A 27,886-nucleotide genomic window follows, 5' to 3' on the forward strand; every position below is an offset into this window, starting at 1 on the left:
AAGCCCAGAGACATTAGCCTTGTATTTTTGTTTCGTGAATGTTTTAGACATGTCTATAGGATACAATTGCCATAAAATAATCTCAAATTTGTCAAAGCAAAAATCCAGCGGAGACATACCTCATCCCGCTCCCCATGGTCTTGGCGGTGAAGCTGTACGTGTTGTATCCGTCCATATAGGGGTCGTATCCATTGCCCCCTCCCTGCAGCACCTCACTGCGCGCGTAGCTGTATGTTCCTCCGCCGCCGAGGTCGCTCTTGGAGCTGACCCTCCTGTTCAGACCCTTCTGGGAGCCGTACAGACTCATGTTGAACCCGTGAGCAACTTCCAGAGGGGAAAAGTCCTTGCGTGTCCCGCAGAGGACGGTGCACACCGGTCCGTGTACACCTGTCCGCCTGGTCCCTCTGCCTGTCCCTCTGCACAGTGCGCGCTCTGTCCGGGGGACTGGGGAGGATCACTTCAGCAGAGGAATAACCACACCTCTCGAAAGCGCTGAGTGGGAACTTTTGCCTCTTCTTTGGAGACACACCCCTTCCATAACATTGACTCCGCTGGAGGTAGGGACATTGAGAAAGCTCTGATAAGTGTTACGAGCTGTTAATAGGAGAAAGTTGTTCTGAAACGTTGTGTAACAGCAGCCATTTTTCAGTATCACCAATACTTGATTACAAGGTGTAATCAAGCATGACATATTGGCCTATATACATGACTGAAGCCTATTATGCACATTTTTGTTCGAGATAGGGTTTAAAGATGCACTATGTAGCTTTTCTGGTGGAGAGTCCGCCAATTGCTTGTGTCCATGCTTTTGCCATTGCTTTGCCTGGGATGTTCCACAGTATAGCATTAAACATACATATCTATATTATGTATAATATATTACAATATAGATAGATATGACACACAGATCTGACTTGTAACTTGGTCTGCATGGTGTCATCTGATTGTCTCCATGATAGATAATTCGTAAGAAATACTGAGGAACATTACAGGCAAAGCAATATCATCTCCATGGAGACAAGCTGATGATCGACCCTCCACACAAAGGTTACATAGTGCACCTTTAAGTGTGCAAATATATATATGGCTTCTCAGTAGAGGGACAAGAAAAGCAAGATGCAAGTGAGAATGTCTAATAACCATTTAAATGTTGGTGGTCGAAGAGGAGACAAAGAGGTGATGATTGACAATAATATCTCAGTCACTATCTTCAAACTTTCTGTCTCTCTTCTCTCAGACCAGCCATCTGTCCAAAGACAGCACATATCTAATCTAATCTGTATCTCTGCTTTGACACTTGCCTGGAGTCATAGGTGGGACTTGCAGGAAAAACTAGTTTGACAGCTGTAAATAAAATGACAGTGAGTTTGCTCTGAACAGCAATGTGAGATTCAACAAGTGCCTCTAGTCTACAGTGTGTACATATTTGAAATAAGCGAGGATATTGATATTTGCAATGCTCAATAACAAAAATAATAATAATCTTAAATGCACAAGATGGAGTACATTTGATAGAGGTTTAAGGTTTAAGCACATGCAGCAGGGAAAGAGAAAGAGCATTTTTCAATATTATCTTGACCTAGTTCGGGATCCTATCCTTGGTCAAAAGAAGCAAGTAATTTAAAAGTCTGCAGATTAAGAATGAATCTCAACTAAGACAATAACAGGTAGGTATGTTATATCACATAAGTGAAATTGTTATTGTATGAATCCAAAAGAATATAGACTTAAACTTAGACAAGCTTTATTGATCCACAAGGGAAATTATTTGGACACAGTAGCTCACACATCACAATATATTATAAGAACAAAGTGAAAAAAATATAAATGGTAATGATCAATTAAAATTAAGTGGCAAAAATAAGGCATTTTTTCTAAATGTAAAGTAAAAATAAAAAATATAAAATTATAGTAATACAAATATATTTCAGCTAGATACAAGAGGCCATAAGGAGAAAGTGCAAAGATGAAAAAGTAAAATAGTGATTGACATGATAGACAGTTATCTTAATTCTTATTTATATTTAATTCTTAAATCTATTACATAAAGTTGAGTTGTTGTACAGTTGTATGTAGTATGGTATAAATGTAGTCCTATATGTCTCACTGTTTAGCAAATAAGTTAAGTTTTTGAGTAGTTGTAAATGGTGGTGAAGAAGAGTAGGCTGTAGTACAATTTGTGACTGATACTGTCTCTAGGTTTACAAGCATACTTCTGCAGAGATGTCAGATTCACTGTCCATATGTTTCTTTCTGCAGGAATGTTGCATGTATTTGGAATCAGTGGTGTTATAATATGATATCTGACAAGACATCAGGACAACCCATAACAGAAATATTTAGCCTCTAGTCACCTTCTGACTACACTCTGAGTGTGAAAAGACTTATCTTGTGTACAGCTTTGCAAGCATACCTCTGCATATGGGTAGTTCTGCAGTGGGCTTTAAAAGTGTCATCTAGTGTCAAAATGAGCTTCAACTGTTACATTCACTGTTCATGTGTTTCTTTCTGCAGGAATGTTGCATGTACTGTATTTGGAATCAGTGGTGTATGAATGTGAGAACATGGTATATGAATGGCACAATTGTAGGGAAAAGATGCCTTTATAATTTTGTGGAATTGTGAAAACAACTTAAAAATTAAAATTGCAGTAAAGCAGAGCACATTTGTAGAGATCTAAACTTAAAAATGCACAAGTCTACTACTTTAAATCCTGTAGAGAGTTACACTGTCACCTTTTGTGCAGTATCCTCATTGTAAGTGTTCAAACAAAGCTTTGTGTCTATCCTTCAGACAGGTGGTTGGCCAAACAAAATATTGGCTTATTCTAAAGCTTAAAGGTCGATAGCTCGTATGTGAAAATGCTTGCCTTCAAGGAAACTTTTTTGCTTTGTTTGGAATGTTCTACTGTATTGTTTTAAACTTTTCGATCTCTGTGGAGTCCAGTAGGTGACAATACCAAGTCAGAATGGTGGAAAAATTAATAGTTTTTCAAACTATTTAAAACACCAGTAATTTAAGAAATGCAAGCAGCCTCTACCTGAAAAGTTACACAGTGCACCTTTAATAACTGTAGTAGTCCAGTTTGCATAAATTCTGTTGTTATGGGGCATTTTTACGTTTGTTCAAGTGACAAGTTCAAGTGTTTTTGTGGTTCAAAAATATAATTAACAGCTTTAAAATATTCTCAGGACAAAAAAGTCCCAACTTAACACTGTGCTGTTCCCTGTGGCAAAAGACACTTATGAACACGCCTTTACCTGCACTTAAAAAGCACAGATATGCAGTCTGAGCCAAAGCAGCATTCCTCTGCAAGAGAAACCATTGCTTATTACTGCTTGCACACTAATTTGCCATTTTTAGAGTCACTAGTAATAGTCTTCAAAACCCAGAAAAATAGCACTTTTCGAATTGTACAAACACGGTTAACATGAATTTCAATTTTAATAATGTTAGGATTCAAAGGTTTTTTTCAACTGTCCCCACCCTGTGTATCTCTCATTCCTGATCACCGCAGACACGATAAGGCTTGTACACGGAAATGGGACTCCTGTGGTTACCCGATCGACACTTTATATGTGAATTATAATGAATACAAATATGTACTTTTAATGACCGAGGTAATGTTTATTCTTTAATTCTTGCAATAGTTGTCTTTTGGTTTTTGTACACTCCACTTTTGTCAAATACATATCATGCATTTTATTTGCATATATTTTTCTTGCAGCTAGCACAGGTTACACAAAATTGACTCTTATGAGCTTTAAGCCATGTTAGAATGTTGCTACATCTACAACAACATAACAGGAGTTGTGTTTCATTCGCACATATTTGAGTAACCTTTTTATTTATTAACCTGTCTACATCTCCAAAGCTCAAAATGCTCTGTTCCACCTTGTGAGGTTCCAGCTACCTTTTACTTATTTCGATAAAGACTGGTGATTCCAGGCCTGAAATGATCCAAATGATTAAGATGTACGGAGTTTAAAAACACAGTGGCGCACTTCCTGTATTACTGCATGACATTACAAGGTGGAAGAAGAAGAAGAAAGAAGAAAGAAGAACTGAGCCTAAATATTCAGGGTTTGTGTGTTAAACGTGTGAATAAAACAAAAGACAACTCCAGGTATCTTTTTGATTAGGAAACATTAAAACATGTATCTGAAATTAGTGTAATATGAGCCCTTTAAGAGACTCCAGTTATATGTACAAGCAGTCCTGTAATTGTGCACCAGGAAATAGACTGCTCTTGTCCCAGAAAGTAGATTTATGTGAAACTATGCTGCTACAAGGAGCACTTAAACCTCCTTAACCCACTTTGATGTCACATTTGCTTCAGTTCATTCTTTTGTTACTGTAACTCATCCCACCAACCTCTCCAGTATATATCCCCTGGACAAACTTGTACAAACAGTACTCAGAAAAGCTGAATCATACTAGAGAGTGTTGACGTTGCCTTAATCTTTGAGGCTTCCTACTGTAAATCCTCCGTTTATGAATGTTTGTCTAAGAATTTTAAAAAATGTGGTTCTCCAGTCAAAACAATGAAATATAATATACTATTTTGAGTGATTAATGGTTGTGTCTAGGGCTGCACAGTATTTCACAGTCAAATTAAAATCTAAATTTGAATTGGCTCAATCACCAAATTGCAAAGGCTGCAGATAATAGGATGTCATCTGCAAAGAACAATATATCTGGTCTTTAAAAAAAATGTGACAAATGTAGTTTAGACTATACTTTGAGGGAATGGCTTCTTTTATCATCTACAAAAACACCAGAGTGGAGTAAGAGCCAGGCCTCTCCGGCTGTGATGCTGCAGGACACAGAGGAGAGACACTTTTGGCTCTTCCACAGGATCTGCTGACCCTACCTGACCATTCCTCCTGTTAAACTGCACTGAGACCTTTGACTGAGACACAAAGGTGACTGAGAAGTGCAGTGTAAATGTTGCTGCAGCAAGACTAAAATTTCCCTTAGGGTTAGTAAAATATCTCTCTCTCATGTTACGAAATTCATGGGATTCTTGTAGTTTAGTTGTTCATATTTCAGTCTTCTGTCAAATGTTAATGCTCCTGGAGTTGTTTACAATAAGCACAACAAAACAAAATCATATTTTTTAAAAACATATAATACAAATCTATTTGCAAGCGCTATATGTTTATTCTACCAAAATCATGCAGCCCTGTATCCCTATATTTATTGGTTTACACTTATTTGCCAAATTAAAGGTGCCCTATGTATATTGTCTGTTGAAAGGTCTGTCACCTGCTTGTCTCTGTGAAGATGGGCCTAGAATGTTCCACAGTATGACCAAAAACATATGAATCTCTATGGAGACTTGCAAGCCAAATTACAGGTTAGATGACCCCAGTCAAGGTAAGAATTTTTTTTTTTTTTAAGATATTTTTTGAGCAAAAATGACACCTGTAGTTTAATAAATGCAAGACAGATTAGTTAATATCATAATGTGGACAATTTAAACCAAAGCATTAGCATGTCCATGAAAGTCAACAGATCGTGGACCCCCTCCAGAAAAGTTACACAGTGCACCTTTAACATTTAGTTTTTCATATTTTTCAATGTGTTTGTCAGCTTTAGTTATAACTTGTGCACTGTTTTTCACCATTTTAGATTGTCCCGATTTGTAATCTATCCCATATGATGTGTGGGTGTATTAACATCTTCTGAAGAATTCATTCCTCTACCACACACTGAAATATCATTTAGAATAATTTTATTCAGTACCATTAAGACATTAAGACAAGACATTATCTCTCTTTCTTTGCAGCCTTTTGGGGTCTTTCTCTTCTGGGATTTGCTACCGACTGTACTTTGCTCTTTGGTTCTGTAGTTTCTGCCCTAACACAATCCTTAGCTTCTCCACAGAAAACTCTGAATGTACTGTATTTTAACTGGCATCAAGGGTCTCATGGAAGCCATACCCATATGGAAGTTTGAGTTCAGTGCTTTTACAATAACACACTTTGTAGAATTCACTCCACAGACAGAATTAGCACATGATTATATAAGACTGCTCTGCCCCATAAAACATGAGTCATGAAATAAAAAAGTACATGCAAAAAGTATCGCCATAAACTTATCAATCTCCTTCAGAGTTACGAGCCAAATTACAGGTTAGATTTGTGCACTTAAATACCTCTAGTTGAATAAATGCAAGACATGTTAGTTTAATACTATTCTGTGGACAATTCAAATCAAAGCATTAACATCTCCATGGAGATGAACAGGCTGCGTATTCCCTCCAGAAAAGTTACACAGTGCATCTTTAATCATCACAAATGAACACCATAGGAGAGCTGCTGTCATATAACAGGGCAGAAATGTTTAGAAAATATTTTATTGTGATTTTCTAGTATTAGTATTAGTATCTAGAGTATTGCAATTGGTTTATGTTTTAAATGAAGCATCCTGTTCAGGATTCCATTTTTAGGGTGCATTCACAATTTGTATAGGTCTTGGTAGGGCCATAAATCTAAAGTTAATTTTGTTTCCTCAGTTCTATTCCTGGTTTAGTTCTGGCCTAGTCTGGTTCAGTACCAGTCATAGTCACAGTTTAGTCCCAATTTTGTGAAGTGTGAACACTCTTAAACACCTGCAGCAGCAATAACATTTGACAAAAATAAAATGAACAGGTAAAAATAAGAATCTTATGCATTTCAGCTTGTTCAACATGTTCCTGAGGGTAAACTACAGGATTAAGTAAGTACGAGGGTTAATTTAATAAAACAGAATTTTTATATTTGTTTGCAGATGAAACTGTGTTACTTAAAGGTGCACTGCATAAGTTTTGTGGTGGAGGGTCCTCCACCTGCTTGTCTCCATAGAAATATAATTGCTTTGTCTAGAATGAATAAATCCTAGTCAGCTATATGTTTAATGTCTTACCATGAACACCCTCCATCAGAAAAGTTACGCAGTGCACCTTTAAATAATTGCATTGTTTGCAATTTTCTAAGCGCCACTCAACTGTCAAATGAAAACTGAGTTTGTGATGTTGTGACGTGTCTTGCAGTCTTATGTCATTATCTAAATAGAAAACCATTTTGAACATACTTTGTTTTAATGAAATTAGTCCAACCTATTATATTACACAGTGAAATTACACGTTTTTGGGTGTCTGTAACTGTAGAATCACTATAATCATGTGTAAATCTTGGCGTTGTAACATCCCTGGCACATAATATTTAGCTTTCACTTTCCTGTGAACTGAAAGGTAATTACACAGAACAAAGGACAACTCTGTTTCCCAGTTCTCAGCTCAGATGAACCCAGGTCCCACAGGTGAGCAGAGGAAAGTTCTCCAGGCAATTTCACCGCACCCATGAACACACCCAAGTCTCAGTATTAGAATCCCACTCCTGTCCAATGAACCCCAGTCTAGTGCTCCAAGTTTTACTGTATTTATGACATGGAGAGGCTGCATGTTCAGACACATCTATTCCTTAGTGTAGACATTTTATCATTTCAGTCATGGTCTGATGGGCTTGTGTCAAACCCCAAATTCATTTTATTTTTTTTCAAAGGTACTTATTAATAAGAAAGCCCATTACACATTGCAATATACATACTAAAATCATAATATTCTTACTTTTCCATTTTAACATATACAAACTTAGAATCAAAATGAAAAGTGCTGTAACAGATTTTTACTATCTTGAAATGTGAAAAACAGTACTAGCATTGTAAGCGGTTTGCAGTGGTCCAGAAGTTATGCCTCACTTACCTTCCCCATTCAGAACATCTTAATTCTTCACCGCATTTAGTTAATAAGTGCTTTTCACAACTCTCAGAGACCAGAGGGGAATTTTGTCACAGTAAAGCTAACAACTTCCAGATTATCGAATTATAAAACACTTCTATAATTAGATGCAGGCAGAATAGCTGATTTATTTTGACCTCAAGAGCTGCTTATACATTGTATATGTACTGGGGTAAGACACATGCTACATACATGGCTATAATTTGAGTGCAGGGCCTTTAACAGTTTGGGGGCAAGGGAACCTCTTTCTCTTTCTTGTTTCCACCTTATAAATCTCTTGTACAATGTCAGTTCACAGTTGTTGGGGTAGGTATCGATTTTTATGAGTTTTGTTTGTGAACCACAGAAAGTTCAGTGTCATTAGTGGAACATTCAAATGCTGTTGAGTGAGTGTAACAGTTAGTTCTTGGGTGTGGTTGCCTGCTTGCATGATTTATATTGCTTAATAGGGGATAATGGTAATGATAGGAAATAACTATCACATTATTAAAGAAAGATGTGTTATATTGCCTTGCAATTGCAACCAGCAATATATTTATGTTAAAGTTTATTTTAAATTAGGGCATTTTAGAATATTTGAACTTGTACTGGAACTTAAAATTTATGAAATAAATAAAAAATAAATAAATTAAAATAAATAAAAAAATATATAAAGCACAGGTGCACTATGAACATCTCTGGTAACTGCTTGTGTCCATGGAGATATTTTTGCTTTACTTGGAATGCTCCATAGAATGGCATTAAATATATCTATCTTGCATGTATTCAACTGCAGGTGTTTCGGGTGTCTATTACATCTAAAACTCCTTAAAAAACATGCATACTTTGAGCTGTCTCATTTCTCCACAGATCTGGCCTGTTGGCATCTCCTGCTTATCTCCGTGGGTACAGATATATTTAATACTGTGGCACACTGTGAGTATCACCTTTGCAATTAATTCATCTTACTTCTATTTAATATCTGATGTTCTAATACAAAATGAAGCCTTATAATGTGTGTGACTCAGTAACACAACTAGAGCATACTGGCTGTTGTTCACAAGCTTGTGTTTAAGCTTAATTAGTGCCAGGCATCTGTTCAAAACTTCACGAGAGAACCTGGGGCTCAGGGTGTGGCTCTCCGCACAAACTCTGCGGGTTAAAGGCACGTTGAAAAGGTAACATCCATGTCAGCACCTGCACAGAGCGAGAGAGTGGGGGCCTATTTAAAGAAGTCATGCACACCAGCAAGGTTTAAGTGTTCAGTCATGTATTTATACTGTACATTTTTATATAAAAACAACAAACTATAATAGGGTGGAGTTCACAGTCGATGAGAGACAATTGTAAAAAAAAAAAAACAATAATGAAGTTGCTCATTCAGCAAATATGTTTTTAAAGGTGCACTATGTTAATTTTGTGGTAAATTTGCTGCTGTGTAATGCATATTTTTCATAGCATATTTTAGTAATGAATACCTGTAATTAATTAAATGCTAAACAGGTATGTTTCACTAATGTCATACTATGGTACATTTTAGAAAAGCAATAACATGCACATGGCTGACCCAAGAAGTTACATTGTGCACCTTTAAATGAGAATTTGTGCGAATAATATTAATAAACTATAACAAAAAAACAAAAAACAAAAAACTTTTTGCATTTCTTATAAACAGGTTTTAAACATAACATTTTACATTATAACATCCTTAAGTCCTCATCTTAGCAATTCCTTATACACTCCCACTTATCTGTTTTCATTGGCAATCAGACAAAGATAACCAGTATGCAGAGGTTGACATAAAACACAACATATTCTGTCAATTGAAATCCTTGTTATTATAAGAATTACGTGGATGGCAAGAACAAATGATGCTCACATTTAGTCCGCCATGTTGGAATTGGACTCTTTGCCGTCTTATGTTTCTTCAGACAGTCACATCATTCAGTATTGATGCAGTGAACGCCTCTCCTATCTGCAGCATATACAGGTGTGTGTACAGGTGCAAAGGTAGGCAGTGTGAGATCTGTCTTATTTCACCAGAGGGAATATGAACAGTTACATATCTGTGTATTGAGCTTCCAAGCCTCAACATAATAATACTTAATATCAGCTCGATTCTTCTGACCTGGAGCTTTATGATTTAACAAGCTGCATTATGTCATCTTCATGCTTGAGGGTCTGCCAGCTGCTTGTCTCATGGAGATGCTATTGATTTGCATGGAGTGTTCCACAGTAAACCATAAGATGTATCTACATTCATTAGGCCTGTCACGATGACAAGAAGTTTGATACTTCAGTGAACAATAATATTGAAACTATTATGTGTCACTGACAGAAAGCAGGATAATCCCTGTAAACCCATTTTTAAATAGACAGTATGATTAAAAGGTCTAAGCTGCAACAAATAAATTAACCAATATTTAGAGAGAAAGAAAGAGGGAGAGAGATACTGTATTAACTATTATTATTATTTATGGATTTTGTTAGTTATTCAACCCTCAGTCTCATTGTATTACATAAGAAATGACTAAAATCTCATCATTATTGCAAAGAAAAAGTACCCATGATAAACAGTGAACCCCAAAATATTTTATTCCAGGTTTCCTATATTGAACGATAAGTAGATATTGTAATTATTGTGACAGGTCTAATATCTATGGAGATATGCAAGTTACATCACCATCTTACAGGTTAGATCTGCGTAGAGGCCAACCCACTCACTCTAATAAATGCAACATATGTTTCATACAGTGCAATTCAGTGCAATCACATCTCCATGGAAACAAGACCTGAAACCATGGTGTATCTCAAAAATTTGAAATTTGAGTATGATATTTCCTCATGGTCTACATAAGGACTTTCTAATATTGACATAAAATTCTTAAATTGCAGTAAAATGCCTTAATAAATAAACACACATTGCAATTGGTGGATGCATAAGTAGAATTTAAAAAACATTTGTAATTTGAAGTTTCAGTACTTTTTAAAGGCGGAAGAGCACTCAGACCGCAAATGGTCCAGGGCTTTGAGCAGACAGCTTGTGGTCTGTGACAGTAGTGTTCCTGTGCACTGGATGACATGGATATGCCTCTTGGGTGGGCACTGAAACAGAGCCTTTGGTGAGAGAGTGGGGGAGGGGAGAATGGGAGGGAGGGGCAGTTAAAGGATTGTCACATGACACCAAAACACCTGAATGTGGGTCACTACTCCCATTGAGATGGAGACTGCTCCACAGTCTCTTTTACACAGGAAGCCTTTCTCCTCATGACCATTAGAAGAAATTATGTAACTATTCCAAATGATTTACAATGCAGTGGCTTCTGATTGGATACTGCGTCAAAGCCTTTATGTTCTTTAGTAGTTTGGTATGAAACTTTTTTTTTTTTTTTTACATATTTTATACAGGATGCATTTTCATTTAGCTTTTGCTTGAGTTATTAATTTATTTAGGTGCACTATATAACTTCACTAGTTCAGAGTCCACCTCCTGCTTACTGCTTAACACCTTGCTTTATCTTGAATGTTTCAAAGAATGGCATTAGTCTTATCTGTCTTGGAATTATTCAATTACTGTTTTTTTAATTTCTCAAAAATACCTACCTATTATATTTACATTGAGTAAGCTGTTGAGTTTAATCTCTATGCTAACAACCAAGTGTTGAACTTTTCACCAGAAAAGGTAGTCCATCTTTATTTTAAAATAGACTGTTTCGAAGACTACTTTAAGTATAAGTATTAATGTAGATTTTGTTGAAGAATTTGACACCCTATTGCAATAATTACTACTCAGTCTGCATAATAATAATGCATTTGTCCTATATAGATCTTTTCCAAGTCACAATTTCATGCATTATTCATTTACTTCATAGGAAAGCTTTTTGATCTGGAGTTAACTGATGAAAGTGATCTGCATCAGTGGCCGCTCCAACCACCACACCACTGACCACTATCAATAACTCACTGAAACACCACATTCATTGTATGCAATGTAGGTATAGTGTCTTGCCTACTGACACAACAACAGTGTGCACTAGCGGGACCAAGTTTCTACTTGTTTGTCATTTTAATCAAGAGGATTGTTGTGATGGATTTTATCAAGCTGACTTTGTGCTTGTATTTGTATGAGTGCTCAGCTGTGGTATTTGCTTTATGAGGGTGTGGCGTTTGGCACTAGAACAGATGACACACAAACACGGCCTCCCTCCATCTTAAACCTTTAGAAGGAGGAGGGATGTGAATGTGCGAGCCGAGTGAGAAATGTGCGCGAGCTGTCACCTCAATGTTACACCACGAGCCGCGCCCTGAACAGCAGCCCTCCACTCAGGGAATCCCCAAACTGCTCACTCACTGCCATCACCTGTCTGCGGTGGACCACGTCCTCCCAAAGCGTCCAGCAGCGCCTCTGAGAAAAAATGTGTCACTCACTTGTGTCTCAAGGTCAGTGACAGGAGCAGGATGCAGCTGTCATCACTTTTACAGAGCATCTGTACAGGCTCAATTCAGCAGTCAGAAAATCCAGCTAAGGTTTTTATAACCTCCTTGACTAAACACTGAAACGCTTACACTTTAGTTTGTGATGTTAGTTAAAATGGGTCATTATTTTTTCATAACCTTCCCTAATGCGAAAACCAATAGATGGCCACTTGACGCCCCCTTGTGGTATACACACGGCATTGCATAGGCACAGTTTTCATTGTGTCCATCATGTATCTATGATCGCTATCTCCAACACATTGCGCTGGACTGCAGCAGCGCTGACTCTGGCACGATGTCCTCTCTTCATTTTTCAGAATCACAAATGAATCGATGAGAAGGCGGGATGCGCTTGGTGTAAAGAGGAGGCAGAGCCGCACAAAGGGGATCATTGTCGGCTGCAGATGCCGCTCTGTGGTGCAGTCGCCTTTTGAACAAGCTCCAATCGCAGCCCATAACGCGACCGGCTGAGGGCGGGGTTAGCCCCCCTCCTTCCCACATCCCTCCGATCCCTGCTGTGGCACAGCGTCCCATTGACAGAGCAACAACGACCCTGTGCGTCTTTGTGGTGGTCCACGGCTTCACGCGCGGAGTTTTTGTTTTTTTTGTTTTTTTAGAACCGGACCTGACAGAACCATGCGCATCTTCAAGAGGTCGCCCGGGGGACAGGTATGAGACCTGTGGCACGCTTTAATGTTGGAGCAGCTGATGGCTAAACCGTGTAGATACTACATGCCCCCCTCCCAGGCCCGGCTCTGGTTCAGCTGCACATGGCCCGCTGGAGCTGCACCCATGGGAGATGCTGATGTCTGCTACTTGTCCGCTGTTCTGTGTGCACCCATTTTTTCACTCGTCCTGACACACGCGGACACCCCATGGGCTTTACGAGCGCCTTCGCCATGAGGGAGATTTCACCGTGATTGAACGGGATCTGTGCACGCTGGACATCTGTGGTTCTTGGGGTTTATTTGGTTTTGTTTGGTTATTTGTGTCTTCACGCGGGAGGGTTTGACCATTTGCTTCCTTTGTGTCAAAGGACTGATAGCGGCATCAGGGGCTGCTGAGTGTAGAAGTCTGGACCGCTATGGCAGGCGGCCGGACTGAGGACCACGGTGCGGAGAACGGCTTTACGCCGCTGGATCGATCCGTTCCGCGACTCCTGCCGCACATTGACACCTCGGTGTTGCCATCTCTGGGGGGGTTCGGCAAACACCAGAAGCAGCTCGTGCTCCTGACCTGGATACCAGCATTGTTCATCGGCTTCAGCCAGTTTTCGGATTACTTTCTTTTGGCACAGCCCAATGGCACGTGCGTGCAGCCGCCTGGTGCTAACGACAGTAACTGGACCCTTCCGTCCACTGCCCCTCCGCTACTGCTCTGGGCCAACAGCACCTTGGACGCAGACAGCGCGCTGTGCGCCTGTAAGGAGTGGAGATTGGAGCTGCACACAGGGCTCAGCCAGAATGTGGTTACCAAGGTAACAAGATAGACCCACAGTGATATGTTCATCATCCTCTTCCCCACTGTACTCTTCATCAGCGGTTAAGCACCGCTGAGTGACAGCTCACCCACTGACCTCAATATGAGCCGCGCTCCCTCACATCTGCCGCCACGTGCAGATTATAACTCATGGATGAGGTTTAAAACATTCTAGCACATTCATAGTCTGTGTGCAGTTTATTTAGCCCACTACAAAACTATGGAGGCTACTTGGAAATTATGGACCTAAACAAAGCTGGCTGATGCCTATGTATTTTAGCATGAATCCTAGATACAAGTTTAACTTGGTGGCAATTGAAAATGTCTATTATAAAAGATGAAGTTCTACTTGCAAAGTGCTATCACATTGCACTGCATGTGTGTATCCACCTATGTTTTGCAGTTTTGTGGTAGCATAAAATACTAGTATGCACCTTTTCTTTTCTTTAGACAAACTTTATTGATCCAGAAGGGAAATTATTTTCCTACATATTTTCTTAAATAACATACATGGACAATATGCCTTCATCGAGAAGGTCACTCATGACCTTAAAGATGGGCACACACACTCATGCTTTTGTTTAACTTCGGGGCTGTTTCACACAGTTAAACAGCTCACCTGGGTCATTGTACATCATTTTCCCAGGGTTGTGCACTAAATAGAACACATTGTACCATTGCACGTGTCCTTGGATTGGCTTCAGATGCTGAGAGCTGCAGCTATGTGCGCACTGACCCATGGCCTTATAGGGGAGAGGAAAACTATTGATTTCTTAGGACCAGCTTCACAGTAATACCTAATTCCAGTGTTTATGATGCTGCTCATTCACTCATTGACACTAGCCGTTCAATAAACTTGGCCTTGGACCTTTTTGCACAAAACATTGAACAAAAAAGTGACCAATAGCCTTTTCGGTCTAATTCTGAATTTTTGTTGAAATGTGGTTTTCTAATCACTGTTGTTCTGTCTTCCTTAGTGGAAGTTGGTGTGCGATTCAGCTTGGAAGGTGCACATAGCCAAGTTTTCGCTGCTGGTGGGCTCCATATTTGGATACTTGGTGATGGGTGTCATGGCTGACTGGTATGCTACTTTTTCCATGCCTTCTTTTTGTTTTGTTTTGTAAAACATGTTTAAGGTGCACTACATAACATTTTTGGAGGGAGCTCAGTTGCATGGATTTTCATTGGGGATCACCTGTCCACAGATCTGACCTGTAATTTAGCCTGATGGTGTAATCTGGCTGTCTCCATGGAGATAAATAAGTTAAATGCCACATACTGTGGAGCATTCAAGACAAAGAAATAACTTCTCCATGGAGACAAGCAGGGGCAGGACTCTCCCTAGAAAATATATAATGTACCTTTCAACTTCATTATTGCTGTGTAAATATTAAACAATTTTGTTAATAGATATTTTTCTAACCTCCATTCTTCTCTCTGTTCTCTACAATTGCTATTATGATCCAGTGGTTACGTCAATGAAGGTCACACTTACTGTTTCAATAGTAAAATACTAAAAATGTAAGATCATCATGACATTCAGTAGCGTGTGAGACTTGTGAAAGAGGCCATTAAAAGTGAAGATTTGTGCATAGACTTTGTAAATGTGGGGTTTTAGAGACAGATCGACATCCATCAGTCTTACAGCGTGACCTACTTTATCCTAATATCCCGTAATGATGGGTTTATGGCTGGAATTCAAAGCTTCCAGATTTACTAAAGCAGTTCACAGCAGTAATCCTACTACACCAACTGTCTTGTACTTCCCTTTAAACATCGTTACATCTATTGGTTTTTGTATAGTAAAATTGTTATAATTGCAGTGCTCAACAGGACATAAAAAATACCGTAAAATACCTAACTAATGAATTGTCAGTTGGCATTGCTTTTCATTATTCATCAGAGGAGTAATTGTTGGTAGCAGCTGTTGGGCACAGGTTTACAATATAGTGCTCTGACAACAATCTGTTGAACTAATGTCACTGTATTTGTAGTGATTGAATTTAAGTAGATTAAAGATAATTAATCTTATTGTGCCCTTAGTCTTGGGCTGTGCAGAATTTTGATTGAGACTGGAGATTCAGTCTTTTCTAATCATCAGTGATAAGGAGGACTTGCCTGTCAAATCCAGAATGATATTTGTCTGTATTTTTTTTATACAGATTGATGTCAGTCTGGTCCCCACACCCTCCATTGCCTCTCAATCAATCATATTTTCAGTGACACAAACAAAGGAGGTGATTGGTCATCTAAGATTTACAAATAAAATCAATTTTATCTCATCTCACAGCTTCAGTTGTACAGAGAGTAGTACTTGGCTCATTGACTCCACAGAAATCCACTACAATTTTCACCCCCCTGTGATTTTATTTATTTATTTATTTATTTTCAATTTGGACAAACCATTCATGTACTTCATTGACAAATCCACCTGTCAATCATGCTCATTTGAAAACTGTGGGATTCACCAGATACCAGACTCACATCGTCGTAAAGTATAGGAATGTACTGGAGGAATGATACTTTTTGTTTGGGCAATGATTAAAAGTCTATTGTTTATGTTCTTGAAATGAACATAAACATGTTTTAACAGAACAAAAGAAAATCATATTGAACATTGTGATTGATCAAAACAGGTAGAAATCTAGACCTGTTTTAACCATGCTTACCTTGCACTGATGAAAACCACTGTTTTAGCAACAGATGTGACAGAGAATCTGTATTGTTTATTAAGTGGCAGAACTGCCCCAACACTCATTGTATTCAACATCCTGATCACCACCTAAGTGTTCTCCTGGGAAAAAGTCCCAGTATTGTGAGTAGGATGAGTAACTATGGAAACAATGTAAAGAAACGATTTTCCAGCCAAGCTTCAGTTCTGACCTGACCCACTGACCCAGTGACCTGCCTTCAACTGTCGCATCCACTGATATCAGTGGAAAACAATAGGTGCATTCCCGCACTCACATCATATTAGCTTTTGGCAATAATGAAGATGGCTGCATCTCTCTTAAATTTAGCTGAGAAGAGTGTGTACAATTTAAAAATATTTAACTGCGATGTTTTATTACTGTTCATAACATCTTTGTAAACTACAGTGTTAGCTGAATAAGTCAAGATTAGTAATTTGTAGAAAAAAATATTTAATTGTGCTGTTTCAATTAGAATTTTAGTTTTGACTGTGATATATCTTGGCTGTGCATTAGTCTAATTGTGATTTCAGTTATTATGCTAAACAATTATGTTGTAATCAGAAATACAATCTTTTAGCTTGTTCAGAGTGATATGTGCTGTACTCGTTCTGCCACTCAAACATGGAGCAAATACACTCTTGTAAATAGACAAAAGTGTTGCAAAACATTACTACTAATAACACAGATATCTATACGCATTCATTTGAACATTATAGAAGCATTTGTTTCTTATATCTTGCGCCTATAGTGTGAACTAGCTGAAACTGTGAGGTGTTGGAACTAACTGAATTTTGGGTGAGGAAAAGTGAGCAAACAGCTACAGCAACAGATACAAATGACACCTATATATATTCACTAAACAAGTTTTAAAAGTATTATTGTTCTGCATTATGATTGTATGATTATGATGTGTACTCTGACACCAAAATTAAGACTTTTATCCATTCAAAAGATATAATATTTACTTTTGAATTGTTAATTGTTTTGAACCTCATGTTGACTGGGTTGTAAGCCTTTCATAATAATTTTTTACATCAATTTATCATTGTACCATCTTTATGCCATGTATTGTATCATTGTGTGTAATGTACATTATATTTGGAGTAGTGGGGAATCTTTGGTTATTTTCTGTAGTACCATAAGTTTGGAGCAGTTGAGGGTTAAACAAGTAACTTCTGCTGATTATAGCTACTCATCAAGTGCTTAGATCTTCCATTTATTTATTGCAAATGTTAGGTTTAGGATTCTTCTGCTTCATGGCTATGTTGTCAGTGTCACTGAGTAATTTCTATATCATTTTATTTTTATACATTTATGCAGCAATATATCACACTTAAAAATAGTTATTGTGACAGGCCTAGTGAGTCAGAGGATTTCCAATGGTAATGAAAAAGCCAGATTAAATGTACTCTCTGCTTATGTTTTCTGACACTTCTCTCTGTCTCTTGCCCTCTCTGCTGTCTGTCCCTAAAGGTATGGTCGGCACCCAGTTCTGATTCTCTGCGTTCTTTTCATGCTGGTGTTTGGTGTGACTGTGGCCTTCTCTGTCAACGTCACTATGTTCAGCACCTTGCGTTTCTTTGAGGGTTTCTGCTTGGCGGGCCTTGCTCTCTCCCTCTACGTGCTCAGTAAGTATACACTGCCACCTGCTCTGCCTGCTCCTCTTATGCATTCTCACATCGTCCCTGTGCTAATCATCCCATCAGTAATGCAGTGTGCAGAGATGGAGGTGACATGTAGGGATATAAAATGGCTTTTCAGTTGTGTATAGACTTCTTTTTGTCTGTTCTTTACCACAAAAATTAAGCCTTTTTTCTGGTGCTTAACTGTAACAGAAATATATTTTAAATTAAATTATAGGTCTTGTGGTCAATATTTACTGCATTACTGAGCACCCCCAAGCAAGCTTTCAAAGTCTTAGTATTCCATTTTTTGCAGTAGTTATGAAAAAATGAATTCTACAATCACAACTGAGGCAGACTTGGAAGTGGATGTTCACTGTTGAGCTCTGTGAAATTAGCATATAATTTTATTGCTTTACTGTGCAATTGTTAATCTGTGTGACTTTTATTTACCCTTAACCCTTAATTAAATAATTACCAATACAAACCATCTTTTGGGGTATTATATAAGCCAGACATGTGCAGACCCTGAACAACAAACATGGTACTAAAAAAGGTTTGGGCTTGCACTGGTCGTAACTCTACCTGTATAGCCTGTAGCCTCTGAAAGTGTGTGCCTGTATCTTTGCTGTTTCAGTGATATAAGAAGTCAGTGATATTTTTATTTCCCCTGAGAATGCTGTTCCCTCTGCACCCTTCTTCAGCCTCTGCTGTCTGCCAGGCCAGGGACAGATTAGTCATACATTATGTGTGGAGGCATTGCCAGACATACAGCTTAGTTTGAATGAGGGGCTCTGCATTAGGCCCCTCTCTGCAGGGAGTCCAATAAACCTTCTAAAAACAAACAAGCAAAATGCAACCTTACATCAGTACAGTAAAAACTGTACGTCACAGCCATAGACAGCTGGGAATGTGGACTAGGATCACATGTTGTTCAAAGTGTGTGGGCAAAACATGAAGCTGTCACTGTAACAAGCATAGTGGGAGTGAGGCAGGGATTGTAAGGACTTTATAACAGGGAGATTAGGGTGATAGATGGTTGAACCTTATTATTTCCATTTAAGAAACAGTTTTGCTGACCTCCTATCATAACTGACAAATTGTTTTCTGTCTCATTTTACTCCAGTAGTGCTGTCATGATACTAAAATTTCAAACTCATTTTAAGGAATACACTCGATAGTACGAATTCTAATACCACGCTAATAATAAAATAACACTCTTTATTTAGACAATAGAATGTCATTTTCAACATTAAATCATAGTACTTTCTCTACCATGTGGCCTTTTATCTGTATATGTCTGTAGTCTGGAGTACTTGTACTCTGATACAGCTTAAGATCATTCTAAAACTATTCAGGAAAATTTCATGTCTGTCCTGTGAATGTAATTGTTTTAGTACATGCTGAAATTACTATCTAGTTTTGATACAGTTTTTAATTAGTATCAATAATTTTGACAACCTTACTCTTAAGAAGCTGCTGCATCTGTAGATTGCTCTATCCTCAGCCTATCAGAAAGATTTAAACAGCTAGTTTACTTTTGCACAGAAACATTGAAAAATTGCTTACAGTGAGGGTAACAAATTGTATCAGTACTTTTTCTTAGCAATAAATATTTTTTCTATCACTAGACCATGTCAAATGAGTAGTAATTTGGTCTGCTTTTAATTTGTTTTTTGGTGAAATTCATGGCCCTCCTGGTGTCGGGACTGCATGGGAATTAGTCACACATTTTCTGTCCTCCTGCTGTTATTACCATCTGTTTGCCAACAAAACAGGTTCACTTGTTTGTTTTATCTTGGCGCTGCATAGAAAATTTTGTATTTGAAGTGTGTCTTTGGAGTTTGCAGAAATTAAATGCCTCGAATGCTCACTGAATACATTATGGACTCTAGGTAAAGGGCCCATATTACACAAAACGGACTCTTGTGAACTTAAAACCATGTTGTAATGTTGTTACTTATACCTGGAGTTGTGTTTTGTTTCATTCACACATGTTGGTGTAAAAGCTCAAAATGCTTGTTCCACCTTGTGATGTCATGAAGTCATAGTTTTCAGCTACTTTTTACAATTAAATTATTAAAATTATCCAAATTATTCTAGTGAAGGTGTTTGGGGTTGAAAAACATAGTAGTAGTAGTCTTCCTGTATTATCATGTGACCTCACAAAGTGGAACAGTGGTGTGGAACATTTTATTTTGAAAGACGTCTATATGCAGGGTTTGTGTGTTATAGATGTGTGACATTATAACATAGATCAGAAAATAGTGTGACATGGGCCCTTTAACAGACTTCCATGTTTAGTAAGTCTTCTACATCACAATAAGCTCTATGTTAATTATTGCACCACATTTGAGGAAGATATTACAATTCATCTCCACTCAGTAAATGCACTCTTGCAAAACAATCAACCATAAAGAGTCAGGTTTCATTGTCTCTTTTGCAATTTACTAAGTGCAATGTAAACAGTAAATATGAGGCACCCTGTTATTCCCGTGTTTGGAGTCCTTGCATTTATGTGAAAGCTGAGCGTGCACTTAAAGCTGTTTCAATTATAAACTGCAGTACTGGTGCAAAGCTGTAAGTAAGCATAACACTGGCCTGATTAATAGTCTGCCCCATGCCGTAGATCAAAGAATAGACACAAAAATAAACATCAGCTATGCACATCCTCTCCTGTGTAACCATGGAGAAGGCATCATGCATGTTTTGCATCTATTTTCTGTTTTAGTTTCTACATTAAAGGTGCACTGCGTAGCATTTCTAGTGGACGGTCTGCCACCTGCTTCTCAGTTATGAGGCTGCAGCACTCCAGTGTTGTGTAGATGCTCGCAGAATCCTTCACTGTGCCTTATGTAAACATGTTTGTGTGCACTGCTGCTGTGCTCTCCACACTTACATCAGCTCTATTTATTGTTTAATCCCTTATTTTAGAGAGAGAATTAACAAATATCAGTGCAGTTTCTTATATCCTTTAAATTGTTTTTCATGATTGTCTTAAAGGATGAAGCTCATAGTTCACTGTTAATCACTGGCAGTATACTTGCTTCAGTTGTGAAATGTGTCAGTGCAAATGTTATTATGTGTAATATGTAAAACAGTCATGTATTTGACCTGGGGTTTGTCATTGAACATAGACTTATTTAGAGATCATATGTTACATGAAACTGACTCTTTAAGCCATATTAGAATGTTGTTACCTCATCAAAAACATACCTGGAGTTGTGTTTTGCTTCATTCAAATGTCTGAGTAATCCTTTATTATTAGTCTGTCTACATCTCGAAAGCTCAAAATGTTCTGTTCTACCTTGTAATGTCATACAGTGGGTAGTTTTCAAGTTGACAGCTACCTTTTCCATTTAGTTCAGCAGAGATTGGTAATTTTAGGGCTGAAATCATGCAAATGATTCTAGTGAGATGGAGTTTAAGAGCACAGTGGAGCACTGCCTATATTACTGCATAACATCTGTTTGAGAGAAGAGAACTCAGCCTAAATATGGAGGATTTGAGTGTTAAAGCTGTATGAAACAGAATACAGCTCTGGGCTGTTTTTGATGAGGAAACAACATTATACCATAGATCAGAAAATAGCCCAATATATGACCTTTAATACTAGGTGTATTACATTTATGTCTAAGCCCTTGTCTAGACTGCAAAAGCACAGTGAAGAAGCAGTCGAGAATGTAATTATATTTTCTGTTCTGAGGAGTTCAAATATGTTGTTATCGTTACTAGTGTAGTTGTAAAGCTATGGGGTTTCCTATGTATCTGCTAGTATATTGTATGTTGAGAAAGTAAATATAAAATAGCAAGTATGTCTGGAGTTTTGCAAAGGGTTTATCTGTGACATTTTTTTTAAATCGTTGTTATTATTTTTTGTCTGTCACCCTTTGGCCAAAAACTGCTGTGGGAGGCTAAGCCCTGCTGACTCAGCTGAACTCATGCTGTGACCTGTCAGGCTGCTACATATGTCTTCATCACCAGAGCAAAGCTGATCATGTAACAATGAACAATGTGTTAAAATACATCTGAATATATTTTGTTTTTATTTATTTATGTATTTAACTTTAATTAACTTAAGTCCCATTGACATGACTAGTCTCTTTCTGGCAGCACAGATCAAACAGTACATCAGCATATATTTAAGCAAGTGCAAGAATTTGTTAAGAGTTAAAAACAGTTACAAATCACACATCTCAATTCCAAACCTTTTAGCTTAAACTGACCTATTAAGAGCAGTTCTTTTAGTTTCCAGCCCCTTTATGAGTTACTCCAGGATGTTGGTGCAGAATACTAAAATGCTGCTTTGCCAGTTTCTGTGTGAACACTTGGTACAGAAAGTAACACCAATTACACAATGACTGATAAGAGTCCACACCACCAAATGAATTATTTGCCCAATAAAACCATTTAACATAGCCTAATGTATGCAATAAGTACCCCATAATTACACTTAGAGAATAGTAAATAGGCCTGTCACAATAATTATAATATCTACTTATCATTCAATATATGAAAGCTGGAAAGAAATATTTGGGGGCTCATTATTATAGAAGCTTTCTTTGCAATAGTGAGGAGATTTTAGCCATTTGTTATATAATAGGATAAGATTTGAGCTATAGAGGGTTGAATAAATAACTGCTACAGCTAATTATCGGTTCATCATGCCATTTTCTTTTTAACAATACTGTCTATTTTAAAAATGATTTACTGGGATTATCCTGCTTTGTGTCAGCGGCATAAAGTAGTTTCAATATTATGTTTATTGCTGTATATATTTGTTGTCGTGACAGGTTCTTCACGCTACATCTCTAGTGATTGTATTTTTTTTTTCTGTAGCCTGCCTTCTTTCTCACATCTCTTGTACTGCAGTGTATAGTATGGCCATGCTGTTGAGAGCCACTCTGTTCTCATGCCCCAGGCAAGGTTAGCAGAGGAGCAGTGGACAACACTACAGCCAATGTGAGGCAGAGTTGTCAGCCATTTGTCATCAAAGCTAGAACACTCTATTTAGATCAGCTGCTTTATGCTGGGACCCTTTTGTTTCTTACTCCTTTTAAAAGAGTTTTTTTCTGGAGTCGCTGCTGTCACACTTTGAGGAGGGACAGTGGAGAAGCCTGAATGAAAGGGTATGAATAGGGGAAGGAAGGGGGTATGCGGTGGGGGATGGGGGTTACAGAGGGCAGTGAGTAACAGGGTAGAATGGGCAGACAGAGGGGAGGGGGTCAGCTCACAGGGGGCAATGAGATAAACAACACAAGAAGAAGCATTCACCCACTCTGCTGGAACAAAAGGCCTTTGGCTCGGCATGTTTGTAAGCCCACATTTGCATCTGCAACTTGTGTATTTGGGAGCACGCTGGAGTTTTGGCAATAGTTTAATGAGTTTAGACAAGAATAGAAATGTACTTGTCAAATTTTGAAATGCAATATACCTCTGCAGAGATCTACTTTATACTACTCTACTCTAACTACTTTATGCCACTGATACAATAATAATAATGTAAGATAATCCCAGTAAACCATTTTTAAAGAGACAGTATAATTTAAAAGGCATAAGCTGCAACAAATAAATAGCAGAATGAACCAATAATTAGCCAAAAATGTCAGTTATTCCACTCTCTACAGCTTTAATCTTATTGTATTACAACAAAAATACCCCACTTTAACAAAACAAAATGTACACATGATAAATGTTGATACCCAAAATATATCGTTCCAGTTACTATATACTGAATGATAAGTTGATATAGTGATTGTTATGACAGGCCTATTTGTCATTGTCAGGTGTCAGGTTGTTTTAAGGGGCAAAGAAAGTTGAAATATGTAAAATAAGTGATAAAACAATTGGCAATATGCTGATTTAAACTCTAAACTGAACTCATTTGCGTTGGGTTTGTGCTGTCAGAAAAGGTCATATATAAATTCTGCTTTTATGACAAACAGCCCCCCAGAGGAGCCTTGGCCGACAGAAGAACCTACACCATTTAGATTGAAATGTCAGTCTCTGCTCAGCTCAGTAGTGATGGGTACTGCGTAATAGATGGTTTTAGAGATGCAATGCCCTTGCCAAGGTACAGTTGATTTGTCCCTGTTGGTTTGCCTCTCTGATCCAGGCCTATTGATTCATGTGGACAGGGGTACCACAGAGAACTGTCTGCCACAACACCGCCATTGTCACAGCTGTAAACCAAAGCACTGAAGCGCCACATGGCTTTAGTTAAACATAAAATCAACTTGAATTGTTTATTTACAAAAACTTGTGTATTAAATTCCCAATGTGACTATGATTTCACCTTGATTATTTCTTACATTTATTTTTTGTCCTGTATGTTTAGATTTATTTAGATATTTGTATTTAAAAACACATATTATTTATTACGTATAAGCATGAAATATTTAGTACTCTAAATATTTAAACCTTAAATACTTAGGTTACTAAATACTTAATACATATAAATGCATAATCTGATTGAACGCACCTCCGCTTCTTTGTTACACAATCCTTTTCTCAAAGTGTATATTGGCTTTAGTACTTGGTGGGAAAAGTCATTGGTATTCTGCTCCAGTCTCGCTTCCACAATGGGAAGTGGCAGCACAGGTTTCTGAGCCCCCTCCCTCTCTCTGTGGTCACCTTCAGAAAGACCTTGCCATATGGGCCAGGCCATCTGGACTGTACCATGTTACAGTGTGCAGGGGAAGGGATAAGAGCTTAGTCAGAGAGGGAGGTGGGAAATTAAGGGTACAGTTACAGCTCTAATACTCGGGGAAGAGGGGGGCCTTATTGGTATGTGCTGATGTGGTTTGTAAAGTGTGGTGTTCAACCGGCATGATCTCAGGGGAAGGATCAGCGATACAAGCCCTAAATAATTAAGTAGAGAAATTCAATCTAATTCTATCATTAAACAAACAGACAGATCATGTGGATGAGCCATTATGAGGCAGGCTTTATGCTTGTACTTCATCCATACTGCACAGACTCTGAATAATTCACACTTCTACCATTGCTAATCTCAACCATTCTCTTTCATTAGGGATTGAGCTGTGCTTGCCGGACTGGCGCTTCTCCATGACCATGGTGGCCAGTTTTCTGATGGTAGGCGGGCAGCTCCTCATGCCCGGAGTGGCTGCTCTGTGCCGTAATTGGCCTAACCGTGATGACTGGCAGGTCCTCCAGATCGTCATAATCTCTCCATTTGTTCTGATGCTGCCGTACGTTTGGTGAGTCTCTCCCACAGAGGGAATCCATAGCGTGGGCTTGATTTTTCACTTGCTGAGCCAGGCATCGGCTTGCACTGCTCTACACAGCACTGGCACACGGCACTCAGACTCAGACAATACTTTCTTTCTCTTATTGTCAGCCTTCTTGCTTTTAACAAACAGTCTGTTCCCATTCTTCTCTTCACTTCTGTTCATGCTTTCGCTCTCACTTTAGGATCTTTCCTGAATCCCTGCGCTGGTTGCTGGCCACTCAGCAGTACAGGCGATCCAAAGCCATGATGTTACGTATTGCCAGAAAGAACAAGGTTGACATGACAACTGAACCCAATGGAGTTTTAACTGGTGAGAAAGAATGCTCAAAGTGGAATCAAAAAGCATATGAACCCATGAAGAAATTTTTATTTTGGTAGTTTTGTGTAAAAAAAAATCCATCCTAATGTAATTATTGCCAACTATTTCAAATCAGCATTACACTATCTGTTAAAATAGAATGTAATGTTAGACACCATAAACATTTACAGCCCCATTTCTCACAAGCTGTTAACAGACTGCTCTCAGAGGTGATGTTTTTACTTTTTACAGTCCAACTACTTGATAATATGTATTCAAACCAGTACCTTCCCTCCCTTTTAAAATGGAATACATAAACCCCACAGCGATAGTTGATTTACTCCTCACTGTGACTCCTGTGAACTTCTGTCTTTGATACTGCCTCCCCCATGAGGTTAGATAAGGGATGGACATAGAGTTATGCTCTACTCACTCAGATGCAGGCTCCTTAGAGGCAGGTTTCTCATTTCCTCTTAAATGAGAAAGGTCTTAAGGTGTACTTCTTATTTTTTTCACCAGAGCTGGAGCAGGAGCTGCATAAGAAGCCTCAGAGGAGCTGCATTGTCAAGATGATGAGCACAAGGAACCTATGGAAGAATATAGTGGTGCTGTGTGTGAACTCGTAAGTGCATTTGGTTTGCTTTACCATATTGCTTATTGTCAAGTAGGGTTGCACTTATTTTAGTAGTAGATTAGTCTGGTATTATTTCTATTGTACACTGAGATTTTTAAATACATTTTAGTCAAATTAGGTAAACACTTCTGACTCAAGGTGTCTAGCTTACAAATATTTTCAAATGAAGTATATTATTTATGAAAATCAGAAATGTGTTTATTCTCAATTCTCTCTTCATGTTTTGATCTAAAAATGTCTTTGAAATGCATGAAAGGCATTTGGCATGTTTACAGTGTGTTTAGTACAGATGAAGACTAACTAATTCACTATTAAATTAGTCCACAATTATTTTAATCATCAGCTAGTCGATATTATTCAATTAATTGTAACAGCCCTATTGCAAAGTGGAGTAGAGGTACTACATGAATATTTTGGGACAAATCTCTGATAGTTGTTTGTTCCACAGATTGACAGGTTATGGGATCCACCACTGTTTTGCCCGGAGTTTGATGGACCCTGAGGCACGGCCCACAGCTCTGTGCCATGCGGACTATTACACCATGGCGGGCATCGCCGTGGCGACCTGCCTAGCCGTGTGCCCCGCTGTGGGACTGATGGGGCGCAGAGGAGGTCTGCTGACATTCATGATCATCACAGCCCTTGCCTCACTGCTGCAACTGGGTCTGCTCAACTGTAAGTCATTTGGTACAAGGGTAAAGTAAATAACGTAACTATTACCTTACTAATAAACTGTCCTTATTCTGTTATAAATGTAGTGATTGGAAAGTACAGTCTCCGCCATGATACAGGTATATAAACATATACATTTAAACACATTGTTTTGCTCAGTATTATGTAACAAAAAGTCCTTTTTAACTTTTTTCTAGTTCTACGAGACAGTCTGAACAGAAAGTTCTCTGTGGCATTTTCCATCATCGGCATGTTCTCATCTCATGCCGTCAGCACACTCAGTATATTCTTCTGTGCTGAAATTACACCCACTGTCATCAGGTGAGTCTCGTACATGATTAAAACTACATGATTTATTTCATCAGATGTGTTTTAGTCTTGTTATTTGGAGTGTGTGTTACAATATAATTAAAGGGTATATTCTTTGGGGAGCTCAGACTGTCTTTTGGCTCCCCCTTGTGGTCATTCTCTTATACAATCTTCAAGTCATTTCAGCGCTTCGTTTATTTTTCTCTGTTTGTCCTGTTTTGTGTCTTGCAGGGGCGGAGGGCTTGGTTTAGTTTTGGCCAGTGCCGGCTTTGGGATGCTAACTGCACCCATCATGGAGCTTCATAACCAGAAGGGCTACTTCCTACATCACGTCATCTTCGCCTGCTGCACTCTGCTGTGCATTATCTGCCTCCTGTTGTTGCCAGAGCCCCGGGGCCAGCCTCTGCCTGAGAGCTTAGCCGATGGAGAGACTTTCACCCGCCAAACACTCCTGCACCCAGGGGAGCAACATCTCCTTCTGTCTAAAATCGACAAGGACTACTCTAGAGTCCATGACACACCATTACACCTCACAGCCACAGGGGGCGCCACAGCAGCAGTTGCTACCGCTCTGGCAGCGGTACCAGCTTCTTACGCCCTGGCCACTGGAGGGGAGGTCATTGGCAATCATGCTATAGCCAATGGACTGTGAGCATCTCACATAATACACACTAAATGGTACATAGGGA

General features: G+C 38.5%; 2 protein-coding genes across 2 annotated transcripts in view; one reads left to right on the forward strand and one right to left on the reverse strand.

Moving 5' to 3' along the window:
* Positions 1 to 343, reverse strand: part of LOC110172264 (uncharacterized) — a 36,226-nt gene extending 35,883 nt beyond the window's left edge. The window contains 1 exon segment of the mRNA XM_055164770.1: positions 120 to 343. Coding sequence (XP_055020745.1) covers positions 120 to 307 — 188 coding nt within the window. The 5' untranslated portion in view covers positions 308 to 343.
* A 12,979-nt stretch (positions 344 to 13,322) lies between these two features.
* Positions 13,323 to 27,849, forward strand: LOC110172265 (solute carrier family 22 member 23). The gene is made up of 10 exons (XM_020938101.2): positions 13,323 to 13,715; positions 14,695 to 14,798; positions 17,884 to 18,038; positions 25,066 to 25,252; positions 25,467 to 25,594; positions 26,102 to 26,204; positions 26,665 to 26,891; positions 26,975 to 27,007; positions 27,086 to 27,209; positions 27,429 to 27,849. The coding sequence occupies exons 1-10, from the start codon at positions 13,323 to 13,325 to the stop codon at positions 27,847 to 27,849; spliced, it is 1,875 nt and encodes a 624-aa protein (XP_020793760.2).
* The last annotated feature ends 37 nt before the right edge of the window (positions 27,850 to 27,886 follow it).

Source organism: Boleophthalmus pectinirostris, unplaced genomic scaffold (genome assembly GCF_026225935.1).
Source record: "Boleophthalmus pectinirostris isolate CB_2022bp ecotype Guang Dong unplaced genomic scaffold, ASM2622593v1 HiC_scaffold_7, whole genome shotgun sequence".
In the NCBI taxonomy this organism is placed as follows: Eukaryota; Metazoa; Chordata; class Actinopteri; order Gobiiformes; family Gobiidae; genus Boleophthalmus; species Boleophthalmus pectinirostris.